Source organism: Apostichopus japonicus, chromosome 14 (assembly GCF_037975245.1).
Source record: "Apostichopus japonicus isolate 1M-3 chromosome 14, ASM3797524v1, whole genome shotgun sequence".
Classification (NCBI taxonomy): domain Eukaryota; kingdom Metazoa; phylum Echinodermata; class Holothuroidea; order Aspidochirotida; family Stichopodidae; genus Apostichopus; species Apostichopus japonicus.
Window position 1 is genome coordinate 12,122,147 of NC_092574.1, and position 17,301 is coordinate 12,139,447.

The 17,301-nt window shown below is 36.5% G+C and overlaps 2 protein-coding genes and 1 long non-coding RNA gene across 24 annotated transcripts in view; 1 reads left to right on the forward strand and 2 right to left on the reverse strand.

The window, feature by feature from the left end:
• Nucleotides 1-14,276, reverse strand: part of LOC139979854 (uncharacterized) — a 28,939-nt gene extending 14,663 nt beyond the window's left edge. The window contains exons 1-4 of one of the 12 annotated variants that reach the window (XR_011797377.1): nt 11,459-14,275; nt 11,100-11,129; nt 10,633-10,672; nt 10,173-10,395 (exon numbers count right to left, since the gene is read on the reverse strand). This is a non-coding gene — a long non-coding RNA (uncharacterized lncRNA). Of the gene's footprint in view, nt 1-7,908; nt 8,079-10,172; nt 10,396-10,632; nt 10,673-11,082 lie in introns of all 12 variants that reach the window. The other 11 variants (XR_011797375.1, XR_011797376.1, XR_011797374.1 and 8 more) reach the window with 11 other exon arrangements.
• Nucleotides 1-17,301, forward strand: part of LOC139980268 (clotting factor C-like) — a 140,397-nt gene that overhangs the window by 78,726 nt on the left and 44,370 nt on the right. The gene's annotated exons all lie outside the window — the stretch shown is intronic.
• The window catches only part of LOC139979865 (uncharacterized), a 56,233-nt gene that overhangs the window by 36,298 nt on the left and 2,634 nt on the right, over nt 1-17,301 (reverse strand). For 4 of the 8 annotated variants that reach the window (XM_071991034.1, XM_071991036.1, XM_071991037.1 and 1 more), the window contains exons 2-5: nt 16,918-17,027; nt 16,184-16,377; nt 15,546-15,702; nt 14,651-14,775 (exon numbers count right to left, since the gene is read on the reverse strand). In XM_071991034.1, coding sequence (XP_071847135.1) covers nt 14,651-14,775; nt 15,546-15,702; nt 16,184-16,186 — 285 coding nt within the window. In that variant the 5' untranslated portion in view covers nt 16,187-16,377; nt 16,918-17,027. Of the gene's footprint in view, nt 1-14,650; nt 14,776-15,545; nt 15,703-16,183; nt 16,732-16,780; nt 17,028-17,301 lie in introns of those variants that run through there. The other 4 variants (XM_071991039.1, XR_011797379.1, XM_071991038.1 and 1 more) reach the window with 4 other exon arrangements.

The window sequence follows — 17,301 nt, forward strand, 5'->3', positions numbered from 1 at the left end:
CAAAATGCCCATCCCCCATTGACCTAGATGAGCTCATGATGTAACAAGTTGAAAACTTACTGGAAAATGATAGGTATCACTCATATGTTAGGGATGGGCATTTCCACTTAATTTATATTGGGGGGGGGGGTCCCCCTGCCAGTAAACCCACAAAATGCCCATCCCCTCATTGACCTAGGTCAGCTCATGAGGTAACCAGTTGAAACCTACTGGAAAATGATAGGTATCACTTCATATGCAAGGGATGGGCATTTCCAGTAATTTATATTGGTGGGGTACCCCTGCCAGTAGACCCTCAAAATGCCCATCCCTTCTAGACCCAGGTCAGCTCATGAGGTAACCAGTTGAAAACTACTTGAAACTGATTGGCAAGACTCTATATGTAAGTGATGGGCATTTCCAGTAATTTCCATTAGTGGGGTACCCCTGCCAGTAGACCCCCAAAATGCCCATCCCCTCATTGACCTAGGTGAGCTCATGATTTAACCAGTTGAAACCTACTGGAAATGATAGGTTATACTTCATATGTAAGGAGGGGCATTTCAGTTACAAGAGATATCACAACTTTTGACAAAGCAGCCATTGTGTTATTCAAATTTATTAAAACGTGATCTTCAGTGTTTTGTACTTTGTGTGAGCAGAAAACTACCATATTTTATTTTCTCAATGAGTAAGAATCAGCCCAAAATCTGTAATAGCTGTGTACACACACAATGCTACACACTCATCACTCATAATGGCATTGAGCTATGTGTGCTTCTGGAAGTCACAGTAACTATAAAATCACATCACAAGGCCATTAACCTTGAAACATTTATGGGCAGCATACTCCTGCAGTGTTAGGTGCTAGAGCTGAAAACTCACCAGTTACATGCAACTACTTAGCTATGTAGCCTATATAGAACCCAGCTATGTAGACATTGGCCATGTACAAGACAAAGTACCAGTATTGAGCTGTAGTACTTGAATCTAGGATTCTGGGGACTTTTCTCATTTTTATTACTCTTAACTGGTTTTCATATCCCGTTTTATAAATATGTACATTCATGTATTTATACTGGGTTTTCATAAATTTGAAACTTGGATGAAAGAAGACAATTAGGTCAGGAAATATGGTCATGAAAGCAGTGGTTATAATCCAAATTCCTTAAACTGTTTTATAACCACCTTAGAGGAAATTTACTGGGACATTCAGTCATTGTGTTCATTTAGATGAGAACAATTTGGAAAAAAAAGGCCTCAAGGAAGTACTTTCTGAAGCTTCTAGCAATTACAGCATGCTATAATTTTGTGCCAATACAGAAGTTTCTTTTAATGAGCTTCATGGAGGATGTGCCTTTTTTTTCATTTTGTAAATCCTTTTGAGAGTGTTAGAACCTCTGGCAAGTTTTGTAGTTGTTACAAAAAGGATTTGATTGAAGGGGAGGGGGGGGGGGTTGGGGAATAAGGTCCTTTTAACGATGCACAATCCTCTTGGCTCATACACGTACAGTACACCTTATAATACTTGTCCAGTCTAAGTAAATCTTAGTAGCTGGAAGACAAAGCTTGAATATTCAGGGAATATTTTTCTTTTCTTCTCTGTGATTTAAAACTGGGTCTAGAATTGGTTTACTTTTGAAAATTTGAATGGAAAATGGTCTCACACACATTGAACCAATTTCTATTAAATTAAACATTATATTCACTATTCACATTTTGTATATGTGCATGTATTGTCCACAATCTTTTAACTTTTTGCATATTTGGAGTGTGAAAGAGTGGGACATTGCCAACCAGTTCTCATTTCGCCAGATATCCTGCTTTGATACAAAATTAATTAACCACAACTCTGCAACATGGAGGATGACAAAATAAAGACAACCTCTCACAGAAATTGTCAACATCTACTGTACTAACATCATAATTTTCCGGACAGTGGGCATGCTGGTCACCTTGTGACAATACTGCAACTGTTAAGAAATAATGAAGTTTTTACTATCAAATTCATGAACAGGAAAATTGCACCATTTAATGACATTTTAGGAGCTCTACAAGATTTCAAATCAAAATTGATATTTGAGATCTGTCCAATTATGAAAATTTTAATTTTATTCCCTATCTTCGATATGGGTGACAATGTCCCAGGATGATTTTCTCCCAACTACTAGTATAAAATAATGCTTAAGTGAGTCATTTAATATGTGAGATGTGATGTGGATGTACAGTAAGTGAGATGAGGGAAAATATATAAATCGGCTACCATCAGTCAACCAGAGGTGTCGATATTAATGGTATTTTTGTGAAGGTGAACACCTCAACAATCAACTAGAGCTGGATTCTTGTTCTACATATGTGAAATAATCTTGTTTGCTTTGGGGCAGATGACTTCACCTTGCATGATGGGAGATAAAGCATATCAGAGATTTTAGGGCTTAGTTCCATTGCCACTAATCAACATACAAATAGATTAAATTTAAAGAAATGTAAACCATAGGGCAACTAAAAAATGTGTGGAAGGAATTTCTTCCTACTTCGTAACCTTCAATGGATATAACATCTTCTTCCCCAAATTCACACATAACCATTTATGCTCTCCTGTTCACAAATTCGAAAAATGAAGTAATCTTAATGCGGGAACAACTGTAAAATTTGGTCTTAACTTGTCATTTTCTTGTTACAAAGTGAGAATTTGCAAAAAGCAGTGATCATGTGATACAAATTGATTTGTGACATTATCATAATAAATGGCATCTTGCAGTGATACAGTATGAGTGATACAGTATGAGCCTAGTTTATTGTATTGCACTGCACTTTGACAATGTTTACTTTGACCCATCAGTGCTATACTCCACTGAACTGGGTACCCTGAATATGCATGTGAAAAGAGACTAAGGGTTGGATGGGCATGTTATGTTGGTTTATGACCAGGATTCAAGGTTATGTGTGCTACCTTTCACACTCTGTGCATGTATGTTGTCTAGGTTCCTTCAAATAGGGGATCCAAAATTGAAAAAAGACAAGGATAATCTCTTTTTTGCAGTATATATACCTGTTAGATAAAGGGTATCTAAATATACACCAATTTTTTGCTGTACCATGGCCCATCCAGGCAGCAGCCAATAATGGTCATGTGGCCCACATATGATTCATTTATATGGAAAGAGAGCAGGATGATTCTCTAAGTGAATTACAAAGTGGTAAATGTTTCATATACATACACAGGTACACACACCAGGCGCAGATCCAGGGGATGCCCAACCAGGCTGATTGAGTCCCCTAATTCTGTGTGTGCATAATTGTAAATTATTGTACATTGGATTTTTTTGGTGGGTGGGGTAGAAGGGCTCCTCTTTTACAATTTTCTGTGAGATAAACCCCAGAAATCCCCCTCCCCCCTTCAATGTAGACAAGCTGTCAGTGCTCTCATGTGATGTCCTAAAATGATCCCCCTCTTTCATAAACCCTGGATCCACCACTGCAGCATGTTATTACTATATGTTGCCAGCATTTTTTGCCAGGAATTTAAAGGGTGTGAAGACTCGCGCACAAGAAAACGTCTAATGCCGGTTATCTGACCTAGTATCGAATGAGGTATAACAGAAGTGTTAGACACCACCATCGATCACAGAAAATACACACACACAGCTTGCTACCATTGGTAATTAGACACAAGTGTATGTCAGTCAGTGCATACAGCTGCGGTCAATAACCAAAGCACAGTGTACATGCAATACAGCGATGGACATCTCAGGTCCAGCTAAAGATAACAACGTATCAGGTTTCATTACTGTACTGTCTGCATTTTGCAGCGACACAAACAAAACGTCACTTGCAAGCAACGGAAAGTTAACTTTCTCAGATGGCTGCACGCGGTTTGGGGCGAGTCTCGATCAATGCCTTTAAAAAGAATTAAAGCAATAATCAGGCATTAAGCCCTGAGAATTAGCCTTCTTATATGCATACAGTATGTGACTGACTTTTACTGCAAAGAGACTGCATAACACATGCACTCAAGGTATTGAATTATATATAGTTGTAATCTGCACTTCAAATTGTCTGTTTACATGTAACTCACCCCCCTCCCACCCACATCCTCTACCCGACCCTATATCAGAATAGAAAATGAATGTGAACCAGTGCATATATACATGTACAGTGTGTTCTATATGTGTGTACATGTTTAGTACAGGTTAAACTAATTTAAATATATATATTAAAATATAACAGGTTAAATTGCTTAAACATTCAGTTTATACACCCCCCTCCCACCCACATCCTCTACCCGACCCTATATCAGAATAGAAAATGAATGTGAACCAGTGAATATACATGTACAGTGTGTTCTATATGTGTGTACAGGTACATGTTAAGTACAGGTTAAACTAATTTAAATATATATATTTAAATATAACAGGTTAAACTGCTTAAACATTCAGTTTATACTATAAGTCTTTTAATTTAGTGAATTATAGCAGAAGCAGACACTACATTGCAAGTAATATATTAATATGACATTGAAATATGCACAGTATTGAATTGAATGACCAGTACATACATGTACAGTATGTACTGTACATGATTGCATGCAAACAGTAGGACTATGCATTTATTGTGCTTGGTGTAAAATAACACTGTACTGAACATGTATACATAGTTCACACTGTACATGTATAGTGTGTACTATATGTATAGTGTGTACTATATGTACTACATATGTACACTGGTCAACTTCATTTTAAGTTACAAAAGACTTTTAACTTAGTGAATTATAGCAGAAGCAGACACTACATTGCCAGTATATAATATATTAATATGACATTGAAATATGCACAGTATTGAATTGAATCACCATTACATGTATATATGGGGGTTTTTTTGTCTTTTTTTGTCATTACGTATATATAATATGATAATTATTTAAATAGTATCATGTTATCTTAAATGTAACATAGTTTATTTGTGTGTGCAATTCATTTTTTTTTCTTTTCTTATATTGTTGGGGGGGGGGGGCGGCGGGTCTGCCTCTAAAGAGCCTCGGCTTTCTCAGACCTCCTCCACTTGTCACATACATTTTGTTCTATTATTTTGTAATACCTTTTGAATGTGGAAACAAATAAATGAAATGAAATGTACAGTGTGTACTGCACATGATTGTGGACAGTGGAACTGTGTTTTTATTTAGTGCTTGGTGTAAAATAACACTGTACTGAACACACATATAAAGTACACACTGTGCATGTATGCACTGGTACACATTCATTTTCTATTCTGATATAGGGTTGGGTAGAAGATGTGAGTGGAAGGGGGGGGGGTTGGGTTATGCATGCATACAGACAATTTGAAGCAGAAGATTACCATACCAAATAATTCAGTATGCCTTGAATGCATGTGCTATGCAGTCTCTTTGCAGTAAAAGTCAGTAATATACTGTATACAATGATCTGCATATTGCACTAGGGGAGGGTGTTGGGGGGGGGGGTGTTGGGGGGAGGGAGTCAAAGACAGAACACTTTTAATAAATACATTTCAATAGATTCTAATAATGTTTAACATGGTCTCCTTGAATGAAGATCTATACAATGTTACTAGTGCTATCTCCCCTTGTATGCATGTTTCTGTAGGGCTGATGTTACTCTCATATATGCCACTTTAAGCTGCTCATCAGAGCATTAATAACTAATATAAAAGATGTTTTAGCCCATTCTTTGCATCATAACTATACATATCTTACTAGTTTTGTATTAAAAACCAAAAATAAACCTTTTAATTGTGACCGAATTTGACCTTGAAATACCCAAAATATTGGTAAAATGTGATATTTGAGGTTTGCATAAGTTCACGCCCATCTTTGGAGAAATATCGAAGACACTTCCTCTTCACACCAAACTGCTATTGTCTGTTCTACCAAAAATTTCTAATTAACTTGCAAGAGCCAGCTCGAACAGGAACTTTCTGACCATGCATCGCAACAGAGTTTTTCCAGCTTCCTCTACGTGATAAACTTACATTTACTCTATACAGTAAACTGTACTTTGTTACTTTGCATTTTACTTTCTACAGTACACAGCAGTATTGAATAAATAGGAAAGCTCATGAGAAAAGATTACCTCTAGAGGCAGCCTAGGATTTTAAAGTACATCACTTGGCAGTAGGTAGACGCTACGACATATGACTTTAAAGCAGTATTTTGCGTCCTTTTCTATGATTTTTTTCAACTTCACTGACTCCACTATGCCATAACGACATACATAATTAGCTTATCTACTTAAATCTTACTTCAAATGGTGGCATAAAAGTCGAAAAATTTGCAACAATTTGGCTACAGGTCATAACTAAACCTGCATCTCTGATTGGTTGAATTCAAACTAGTGGGTTTGGGGAACTGAATGCGATTAATTTTGTATGTGGAATGCTCGCCAACTAACGTTGTTGGCAGGGAAAAACTTGGCTAATATCTTAGTTTGCTGTTTTGTGATTTGATGTATGTAAAAAACTTGATGGACATGTTAAAAGAGTAGAAAACGGCGACCAAACGCAAAATGCTCATGAATAAATATACTATTCACTGATTGGTGGAATTCAAAGTAGTGGATTTGGAGATTGAAAACTTTGTTGAGGACACTTCTACTCGTTATCGCCATAAATCGTTAATTACTCGCTAATTAATGCTCTTGGCAGGGTGAAACTTGGATGGTATCTTAGTTTGCTGTTTTATGATTGATACATGTAAAAAAATCGATGCACATGTTAAAAAGGTGGAAAAAAGCGACCCAACGCAAAATACTGCTTTAAGGGGAAATGCAAATACCCCTTGAGGAGAAATACAGTGTGGTAAAATTTCCTGTAGGAAACTGTTTACTGGTTATGTGCAGTGTAAAATGGGGATGAGGGGACGATGGGAATAAACCATTGTCACTCTGTCACTCTCAGGTACAGTATAGGTGCTGTATATTAGAACTGGAACATCAGCAAAGTTACTGCCTAATTGGGTATAAAGCGCCAAGATATATTATAAGCGCAGTATATTCACTTCAACTATAGGTCTGGAACTTATTTGTGTTCAGTTGCAAAGTTGTTCAATAAAGACATTGCATGAAATGATCAGACTGACCACTTAGACAGTGTACCACAATAAGGCAATGTATATCGGCCACCCTCAGGAAAATTATTTTTGGGCATATTTCCAGGTATCATCACTGATTTTATTACTAGGACAGTTTTAAGAATATAAGTTAAAGTACAGATGATATGAAAATCAGGACGATTGAAGGAGATTTGACCTATCTTAGAAAAATGAAGTAGAAATGGTGAGATTTTGCCTGGATAGCCATTTCAAAGGAGCGGGACCACTGCTCTAAACTTTCATCCCTTGCAGCTTAAAATCTTGACGTTAAAGGTATGGGATTAACAAGTGCCATGATAGGCCAAGTCATCAGCTATGAGGAAATGGGTAGGAATGCCATAAAGGGCATATCTTCTATGCTCTAGGGGCCCTCTAAGGAAGACAAGTTTAGTGTGTTAGTCAATGGAGAAGAATAAAATTTTGTGGTACGCTTATAAGAAATGTGATTTCTCTCAGTTTAGCCCCAAAAAAGCAAATTATAGGCTAACATGGTCAGGCTACTGTAGCCGTTGATATTTCAGGTGAAATGTTTCATGATTTCATGCTTGAGTGATTTTGAGTGGGGAAATTCTTATTTAGCTAAAAAAATGGATTTTCAGGGTTGAGATCATATATATAACTCACTTTTGGCTGAGCTTTTGTCTCACATAGCAAGTTGCATTTTGTAATGTTTGACATTATTTTAAAGAATGGTGAAGATGATGCTACTCCAAGTCTCCAACATATTTCAGTAGGCTTAAGTTCAAGATTGCATTACCACAGTTGAAGGACTATGGAAAGGAAGTTTCATGAAATTTACTTACCAATGGTAATTCAAAAGTAACACAGTTGAACAACTATAGATAATGTTTGGGCAGTACAAATTAGCAAATTATACTTGGAATTTCATTGTTCCAGAGTTGATACAGTTCAGATTCAGCCCTGCCGTGTCAGTGTTGTTGTTGAAGAGCATGATTTCTCCCATAATTTACACCTGAAGGTAAGTAATGTTATAACAATGAACTAGAACGAAAGTAAGCCCGGGATAACACAGATCTCTGCTGTTACTAGCAATTGGGATGCTATAGTCCCAGGTATAGCCCGCATAGTGCTCCTACCATGTGTCATTGTCAGTCTGGGTATCATTTTTACTTCTCTGTATTAAAATACATTGTGTTGGGCTATACTTATGTGTAACTTACAGTAGTTGTCAAAAATGTATGGCAGAATCATCAATATAGGTCTATATAATTGGCTGGTTTACAGTATTCATAGAACAAATTCTGACTTGTGAGTCCTTAATTGAGACACAAGTATATAAAATATCTGCAAGGTACAGTACAACTAAACACCTCAATTTGCATGGTTCAGATGCATAAATATAATATATACTGGCTTCTCCCAAAATGTGCCCTGACATGGGCATGGCCTGGCTTAATCCAGCTCTTAGTGTTAGTTGGTGATGTACTTTGCTTCTTCTCGGTAAACACCAACCCCCTTTTACTTATTTGCAGACCATGGGAAAGGTGTAGAATTGAACAAATATGCATTAAATGTAAATGTAACAGGAAAATGTGGTATAGCAGTCCTTGACTAGTCAATTGTGAGGCTAGTTTTAACCTTATTTAACACAAGGCAGTGTTTAGAGGGCGCCCTCTATAATGAAATCTCAATCAATAAACACCTAAAAACACCTACTTTACAATCTCAATTGCTTTCTGCCAGTTGTAAACTTTTATCCTGCAGTTCAGTTATCTCCTTGAAGAATTTATACTCTTTACATCCCAAATAAGATCAAATTTATATTTAGTGTTTCTTTTGCTCTATGCCAGGTCTGGGACCCTCCTCTCCCAGCCCGATTATCATCTCCTTAGAAAGGACTCGCAAAACCTGGAGACAGGTTTGTGCATAATAAAGGACTTTTGAAGTACAAAATAATCAACAGAAGGAATTTTTCCAGAGAATGTAAGAAACAGATGGATTGAAAGCACAGCAACGAGGCTAGAGCAGAAATCCATTTCAAGCTCAAATTTGACCCAACTGAGCTCTTAAAAAGTTGATATACGGGATCAAACAGAAAAAAATTACAGATATTTTAATGCTTTGTAGTTTAGTTTACCTCAGGAGAAGAAGAAAAATTTCACGAGGCTTAAGGTAGCATACTACAATTAGGTAATGTACATCCGCCAAAAAAATGCCTAAAATGAGCCACCGAACTTGTTGTTTTTGGCTAATTTCCAGCTATCATTTTCGATTTTGTAAGTTAGGATGTTTATGAGTACTTACAAGTTAAAGTACAGATGATATGAAAATCAGGACGATTGAAGGAGATTTGACCTAGTTTAGAAAAATGAAGGAGAAATGTACTCTCTACCCACTACTTTTTCAAGTTATTAGTATTTTGACTTACTGTGTTGTGTGTTAGGGTGGCAGCTGTGCGAATAAGTTTCTTGAAATGTTTAAAAAGGTGTATAAATTGTGATAAGGATTCACCAGCTGTTCAGGCTGAATTTTACTAAGTGTTTAATACTGTGTCTCCAACTCAAACTTCATTGGCTTAAATGAAGATCACCCCTTGTACACAGTCATCTCTCTGAGCAAGTTATTGCTATAGTGGAAGTATGCAATTAAAACTTCATACAACGTACCTTTTTTCACACACACATTTTAATAGCTCAGTTACATTCAGGAGTATATATTGGTTCTCTTGTTCATTTGTAATCTGCTATAGGTCAACTTCTTTTGCTGGTTTACTTTTGAGATCAAACATATTCTATTGTTTGATTTTTAGTACTTATGCTTTATCTTCTCCTAATCTTACCATCCTTTAGTGTAATTGCCAGCTAAAATTGCCCATATTCGCTGGTTATTACATTTCTCTCATTCTGGACCATATGGATTTATCTCATCCTCTCTTGGGATACTAAGCTTGCACTCAACTTTTACAGCTAGAACTCCAGGTTTCAACACTTCCAGGAAACATACCTTCATTGCGGCTCTGATGACCTTGGATGACTTTGACCTAGTTTCTAATATTTTAATAAAACTGATAGATTAGTGGATGGGATGGGCTTTTTACAGTACTTACTTGGTTTGGTAGAGTCCATTGTAATTGCTTGATCACATAGTCATACAGGGCTCCTCCTTTCTTCCAATTGATTATCAATGCAAACAGGTCTACATAGCTTTGCTTCTCCTTTGCTATGATAACTTTCATCTTGGTCTTTTGACAATTTTGGCATTTTCCACTTCCATGGTTCACCAACAGTTCCAAAGATGGCCCACCACTTGACTATTCAGTTGCATCCATGCTATTAAAAAAAGATTTGCAAAGCCAGAAAGTCAATTGATTTGGTGATTTCTTGCCAATATGATAAGCAACTGTGGATACTATATTCATCTACATTTAGTATTGCTGATCAGAATGTGTAATTTAGTAAAATGGGCTTGCAGCAATGATTGATGTACATGCAAATACAAAGAAAGCTGGAGTTCAAACAAATTCCCACTTCTTCAGTGATGAGAGTGAGACTTAAAAAGGTTCTCACCTATAACTAACCTCTAATTGACTTCAAGTGACCCTTGACTCTATGGAAAACAATGGGATCATCTATTCAGCATACTATAGGTTCCCCTAAGTTACATTCATACCTTCAGATATTGTACTATAGAGGTTTTCCAACCATGATCTGTTGACCTAAACTGACATCATGACTAGCATTAAACACGACTGCGATTATCTTCTTACTAATTGCTACCAAACAGTTTGAAGCTAACTTTTCACTCATGGAATGTCATGTTTACAGACTTTGACCTAAGTTGACCTAATTTAACTTTGACCTTGATGTAAAATAAAAGAGACCATCAAACATGATATATCTTTGAAAACTAACTTCAAAACAATTTAGTTACAACTATTAAATAATACAAGTGATATGACTAAACTTCCAAATTAAATTAACATTACTGTAATTGTGAACAAACTACAATGTACTCACAGTCTTACATGTAATACCTGTGCAACACGATTCAGTCTCCCAATTAACTGAAAACAACAAGAATAATCCCTGCACTGCACTACACATGTACACACACATCAAACATAAATTTACTAACTGCAGATTATCCCAGGGCTACTTTAATCTATCCTTTTAACAATTTGCTTAAAATACAGACTACTCACTACCAATAAACATGGCTGAGTGTTACATAACTATGGAAAATGTGGCCCAAAACGAAATCAATTTTACAATTCATGCTGTTTTGGCATCTTTAATGACGTGAACCCATGAACCCATTCCCATTAGTTATTTTCCAAATCACACATAAATTTTGCCATTTATATGAAGGGATATTGAATTGATACAAACTCACCTTTCATAATTCTTCATTCCTCGACTGTACTCCTCATCAGCCTTGCACTACCCTCAATTAAACGATGGCTAAGCCCTGTACGTACTGCAGCATAAGCAATATACCTCCTGCTTTATGGCTGTGGCGAACGTTGACACAAGGGTAGCCATTGCCTATGAGACTGCATGTACACAGGTTCTACGGTATGACAACAACCCCTATTGCGGGATGTCGGAGTAACTGCATTCCGCGATTATGGCAATGTTTTAAAACTGCTGGTAATTTGGTGGTATTTGTGTTGGATGCTGTACCATATCTTCAAACTACTGTACACCAGGTAAAGTTACATAGGAATTAACAAATAACTTGATGCACGGCAAAGTCCAGGATGGTTAGATATTAAACGGCTGTTCCTGCTGCTTGAAGTAGTGGAACTGAGCTGCCTCCAACAAGCATATATGCTACTGGGTGCATGTCAGTTAGATGACAACAATTGAAAGTGGAAGCTTGATGTGACATCAGTTCTAATTTGCATATATATGGGGGTCTAAAGTTCAACACAAATACACTACACTTCCTACTGCCATCAATCTTGCTTATAAATGCAACACTGATATAATCATGACCCTCTGACTCATCCCTGATCCAGGGATTCACAACACAGTCACACTGATAACTGACATCTTAGGTAAAGCATGGAGCTATAAAGCTCCATGGGTAAAGTGAGGCATATGGGATTCAAATGATCCACATTTAACTCTCCATGTTTAGGGTACAATCATTCCATTGATAGGTGCATAACTTGGGCCTACAGGCAAATGAAACGTACACCCGTCTGTAATTAATTGTTTGTTCTGCTTATATAGCTGTGAAGCATATTCTAGTTTGTTATTGTTATTATGATATCACCCATGGCTCGCGCATTGTTGGATTGCGCTGTGGTGCGGCGGGATTAAAATCACTCGCTATTAGAAGTGTATGTTCTGTACATTTTGAGTTGATCAGTACTTTGAGTAAATTAGATGTTATCAGTGAAAGCTAAGGCCCGGCTTTCCGTTCCCGAACTACCTACAATAAGCCTTACATAGTCACTAAATCAATTCAGAATTCTTGGCATAGTATGGGAAAATTTGAGTTTATCAGTACCATGAGTAAATTAGCGCGTACAAAATGATAGTAGAGCACATAGGAGACAAATGGTTCGAACGTAGACAAATATATATCTTTTCAAAATCCCTTCATATATCTAATTTTGCATCCCTCAAGAAATGTAAAGATGCATCAAAACATGGAAGTAATTCGTTATTTGATGAAGACAACCAAAGAAAACATTACCCTTTCAATTATGCGATTATTGCACTGTACCATGCTATTCAAGTAAAGGTATGTGATTGAATCAACACATCTGTTCATTGCAATGTGTTTGTCATATATGGTAATACAGTTCCATTAATGCTGGCCTATTTCACACTTTTTTGGCAGAATTCGGATTTGCAAAAGTTTGATGAATATTCAGCAAGGTCAACCTTTCTTGATTTATCCCGCACTTTTCACTGAAAATGATTCTAATTAGGTGATTGACCCACGGAACCAGCACGCTACATTGTCACACAACAGATCAAAAGAGAAACCATATCCTTCGAACGTAATCCTATCCCTAACCCTATGCTCAAGAAATGGACGATCACAACACACTGGGCCTATACCTATTTGACAACGTTAGACCCAGCTGGTTCTGCGAAAAAATATGCACTAAGAGACTATTGTTGCTAATATGATACAACATCCTTTTTGTCATTATTTTTTTGCGCGTGCAACATAATATAAACATGACCCACACGTACATTGACTCATTCCTGTTAAAATGGCTCACCCCACGGTCACACTGATGTCTGACATTTTTATTTCCAAAGACCGATGGCATATGAAAACTTTGTCCTGAGTTCAGGGGAAAATCATTCGATCGACAAATGCATTACAGAAGTCACATTAAGTCCACATGGTTTGTCTGACCATTATTCAGTAAGAACTGAGAACATCGGCGATTGTGTCACAGAGCGATTAAAGAAATCAAACGTAACATCTGTGGTTTTGATTTTTAGTTTGTTTTAGTAAATAATCTTCGAGTAATCGTTTAAATTTAAACTTACGGGCCCATTGTCACTATCGCCAAATTCAATTACCAGCGATCCATCAACAACGAACATTTCGTCGTCGCTACAACACTAAGACCAGAGTTGTTGTATACAGCTGTATGATATAAATAATGTATGATGTACGGTACCTTTCCTCCAATCCTGTACACGAAAAGTAAAAGTGCATACTGCGCATGTGCACAAAGATTCAAGCGCATACTGCGCATGTGCACAAAGATACATGTTTTGACTGTTGAAAATAGGTCAGCCGAAAATGGTATATGGGGGTTTTCTGTTTCAGGGCAGGTAAAATCAATCGATCCGACTATTGGAGATGTTTAGCATGTTATTATGTACTGCATGTCAAGAGATAATGAAAATATATATATAAAAATCAAGAAATATCACCAAAAAACCGCGTTTCCCCCGACCGTTCATTTTTTTTCATAGCTGATATTTTTCTTGTTTTATAACAAAGCAAAAAAGTACCTGTTAGGGACTTTGAAAATCTTTCAAATTTCATGAATATGCAGTACATCGACTCCTCTTCACAACCTGATACTTTTTTTGAGTGTCGGATCACGTTATATTGGTAAAACTGACGTTCAAAACGTTAGGGGGAAACGTTTTTTTCCCCTTAACGGCACTTTCTCCCTACCGTACATTTTTTTGCCAAATATTTCTCCTTATTCCGCAATTAGGTTTATATATATATATATATATATATATATATATATATATATATATATATATATATATATATATATATATATTTATATATATATATATATAAAATGTAAATATAAATGAGCAGTCTTCAACAATTTTGAGATCCCTCTAAGCTCCCCATTTTACTGGAGCTGTCAAGAAAACTTTCAAAAATTTTACCCAGTGACCTCAAATAACATTTAACCCCCCCCCCCCCCCAGAAAGAAAGGAAGACTTCTTTTACTGAATATGGTTGATATACACATCAAATATGAGATCTGTCTGAGCTTCCCAGTCTGAGTTATTTGAGTTATTATTTCAAACCTGCTGTTTGAGCCCTGCATTCAAATGGAGATGTAGAAAAACTTACTGGTTGCACATCAATGAAGCAGTTTACTGAATCATTTGCTGAGTTGTGACCCTTTCTACCCTTTCCACTCCTTCCACTTCTGAATATGATAGCTAACAGGGAAAAGGACAGATTCTTTGTTTCTTCTGTGAAGATAAAAACAGTTAAAATGTTAATTATTCAACCCTTAAAACTGGCTTGTTAAATTTCTGCAGAATACAAAATATAATATTTAGGCACCCTTTAAAATTTCTGTTTATGAGAATCACTTCCATTGTTAAACTTTCATTGTAGTAATGAGAGAAGCAGTATACATTCTAACCTTTGGTAACGTTAAACAACCAAGTTTCCAAATATTCATTACGTAAAATTTTTTGTATAGTCTCTAGAAGAGGCACTTTGCAGATTTTGACCTCTGGCTGGTGACCTATTTCTATTAACAGGAGTAAATTAAGGATAACAACCTCACAAGATATGATCATATATCAATACACAATGGTGCATGTGCATGGACAGATTCACAGAGACACAGTCTGATAAAGGGTTGTCACTGACATGCATGTGCCATTTACATTGCCTGATTGATGTAAAGATGGAAATATTGCCTTGCCGATGTGAGAGTACCACAGACTTGGAGTCCCCCTAAAACTTAACCCAATGTTAGACTTCATTATTAACCATTTAAAAGGTTTTTCCAATTGTCCAACAATAAAAAGGCTCTATTCCTTGATTTTTGAACAGCAATCACCAATGAGAGGCAGCATACTATTAATTGCAGGAACCGTATTTTAAGTACAAAGCAGTGAGCATACTTTACTGTCAATATCACCATTCATGTACCTACAGCTCATGAGAATCTAATTTGATGGACCAACAAGTCAACATATGTCTGTTTGTTTTGTATATTTAGGCTTACCCTTTGTGAGGTCATCAATTTTTGTATTCTGCATCCCTAGGACCTCCCTCCAATTTAGCTGTTGGCTGTATAAAATAACTTTTCTTGCCACCTTCTCCCATCTTTGATAGAGCTTGTTTGATCTTGATGGATACAGCAATGCAAAGTCTTGCTCAATCTAAAATGAAAATGAAATAGTTTTTTTAAGTCACCAGTGGAACATGACTCTTTTTGGGAACAGCTGCATGCTATACATGGAAAGACTCACACATTAAAAAGCTTAGCACATAGTTACTTCGGAACCCAATTATTTGTGGATTAAATGATAACTAATGATAATTATTTCAGACCTTTAACAGCCAAGCAACATACATAAAGTAACCCAGGGTAACGATGGTTTCATGAGAACAAACTATCAGTGAACACTGTTTGGCATTCTGCTTTACTATTCCCCCTCAATGTGTAAGAACATAGATTACCTGCAGATTTTACATACACAACTTTCATTTAAGCCTTACAAAAACAAATCAAATTTGTCTATAGCCAGCTGTCTTTAAAGATAAAAAAATATATGAAAATGCCTTACTTGGCTGGAATGAGTGTCAGGTGCAATCATATTAATCATTAAAAAAAAAGCAAAGTATTTAATAGAATTTTACCATTCCTGGGTCCAACAATCACGGAAACTCAGCAATGGTGGTGTTAACACTCCCCAGACTTTCTTTTATTCTCTTTTGGCGGTAGAAAGCTGTTTTCCCCATGAAAACAGTAACTTGGTCTTCAGGTTCCTTGTTGTATTTAAGCCATTGATTCATCATAACAAGTTCTTCTTCATTTTCAGGTGCTACTGGTGCTGAGAAATGAATTGTAAAGTAACTTCTATGTAATTGTTTTTGCTTTGTGCGGGCTTATTGCACTTACTCTTGTATGCTGACTGCATGAACTGGATAGGCTTGTTAATGCTGTTATATACAACTTTAGGTATTCAACTGGATGATGTTACTCAATATGTAATATGTACCTACAGTACCACTATCCTGCAAAAGATGATAGAAATCTATCCTACTAAAACTGAGAAAGGATAATTTAAGTCATGCCTCATTGTTACTATTCTTGTTATAGCTACCCCAAGAAACAGGCAGACTTCACTCACCACAAGGCATCTGTTGTAATCAATCCATTATAATTGTTATAGAGATATAGTCTTTACAAGCTTTTGTAGCCACATATTGTATTAAATGTTAGCACACATTTACCTTGACTGCAAACAACTTTGACCCTGCTTTTATTGGCAATGCCATGTACATGCTTGAGGTGGAAAAAAAGTTTCTTGTTGCCTCCTTCTATAGTCCTAAGGCATTTGAAACAGGTGCATGACATCTTTAGAGCTTACCTCTTCTCGCCAACCCTTTAAAAATGTCAGTCTCAGTCCGACTTTAGGAATCAATTCTTTTATACTTAATTCATCCAACAAGGCGAATGCAGTCACATCAATTCCATTTTCTGTTGAGAAAAAAAAAGAAGAAAACAATGAACCACAACTTAGCATTGGCAGCAGAGTTTGAAAGCTTCGGGAGTCATAATCATTTGACTGTAATAGGACTGGATTTTGATGGATGCTGCCCTATTGGAAGCTTTTGCTTTCAAATTTTAACTTTGAAGTCAGTTTTGAAGGAAGTTCCATATACTATTAGCACATGTTAATTTGTTTGTGGTATTGGGCAATTTATTTTTCTGGTCTAACCTGCAAAGCATCCTCAGTGATAACACTTTTAAC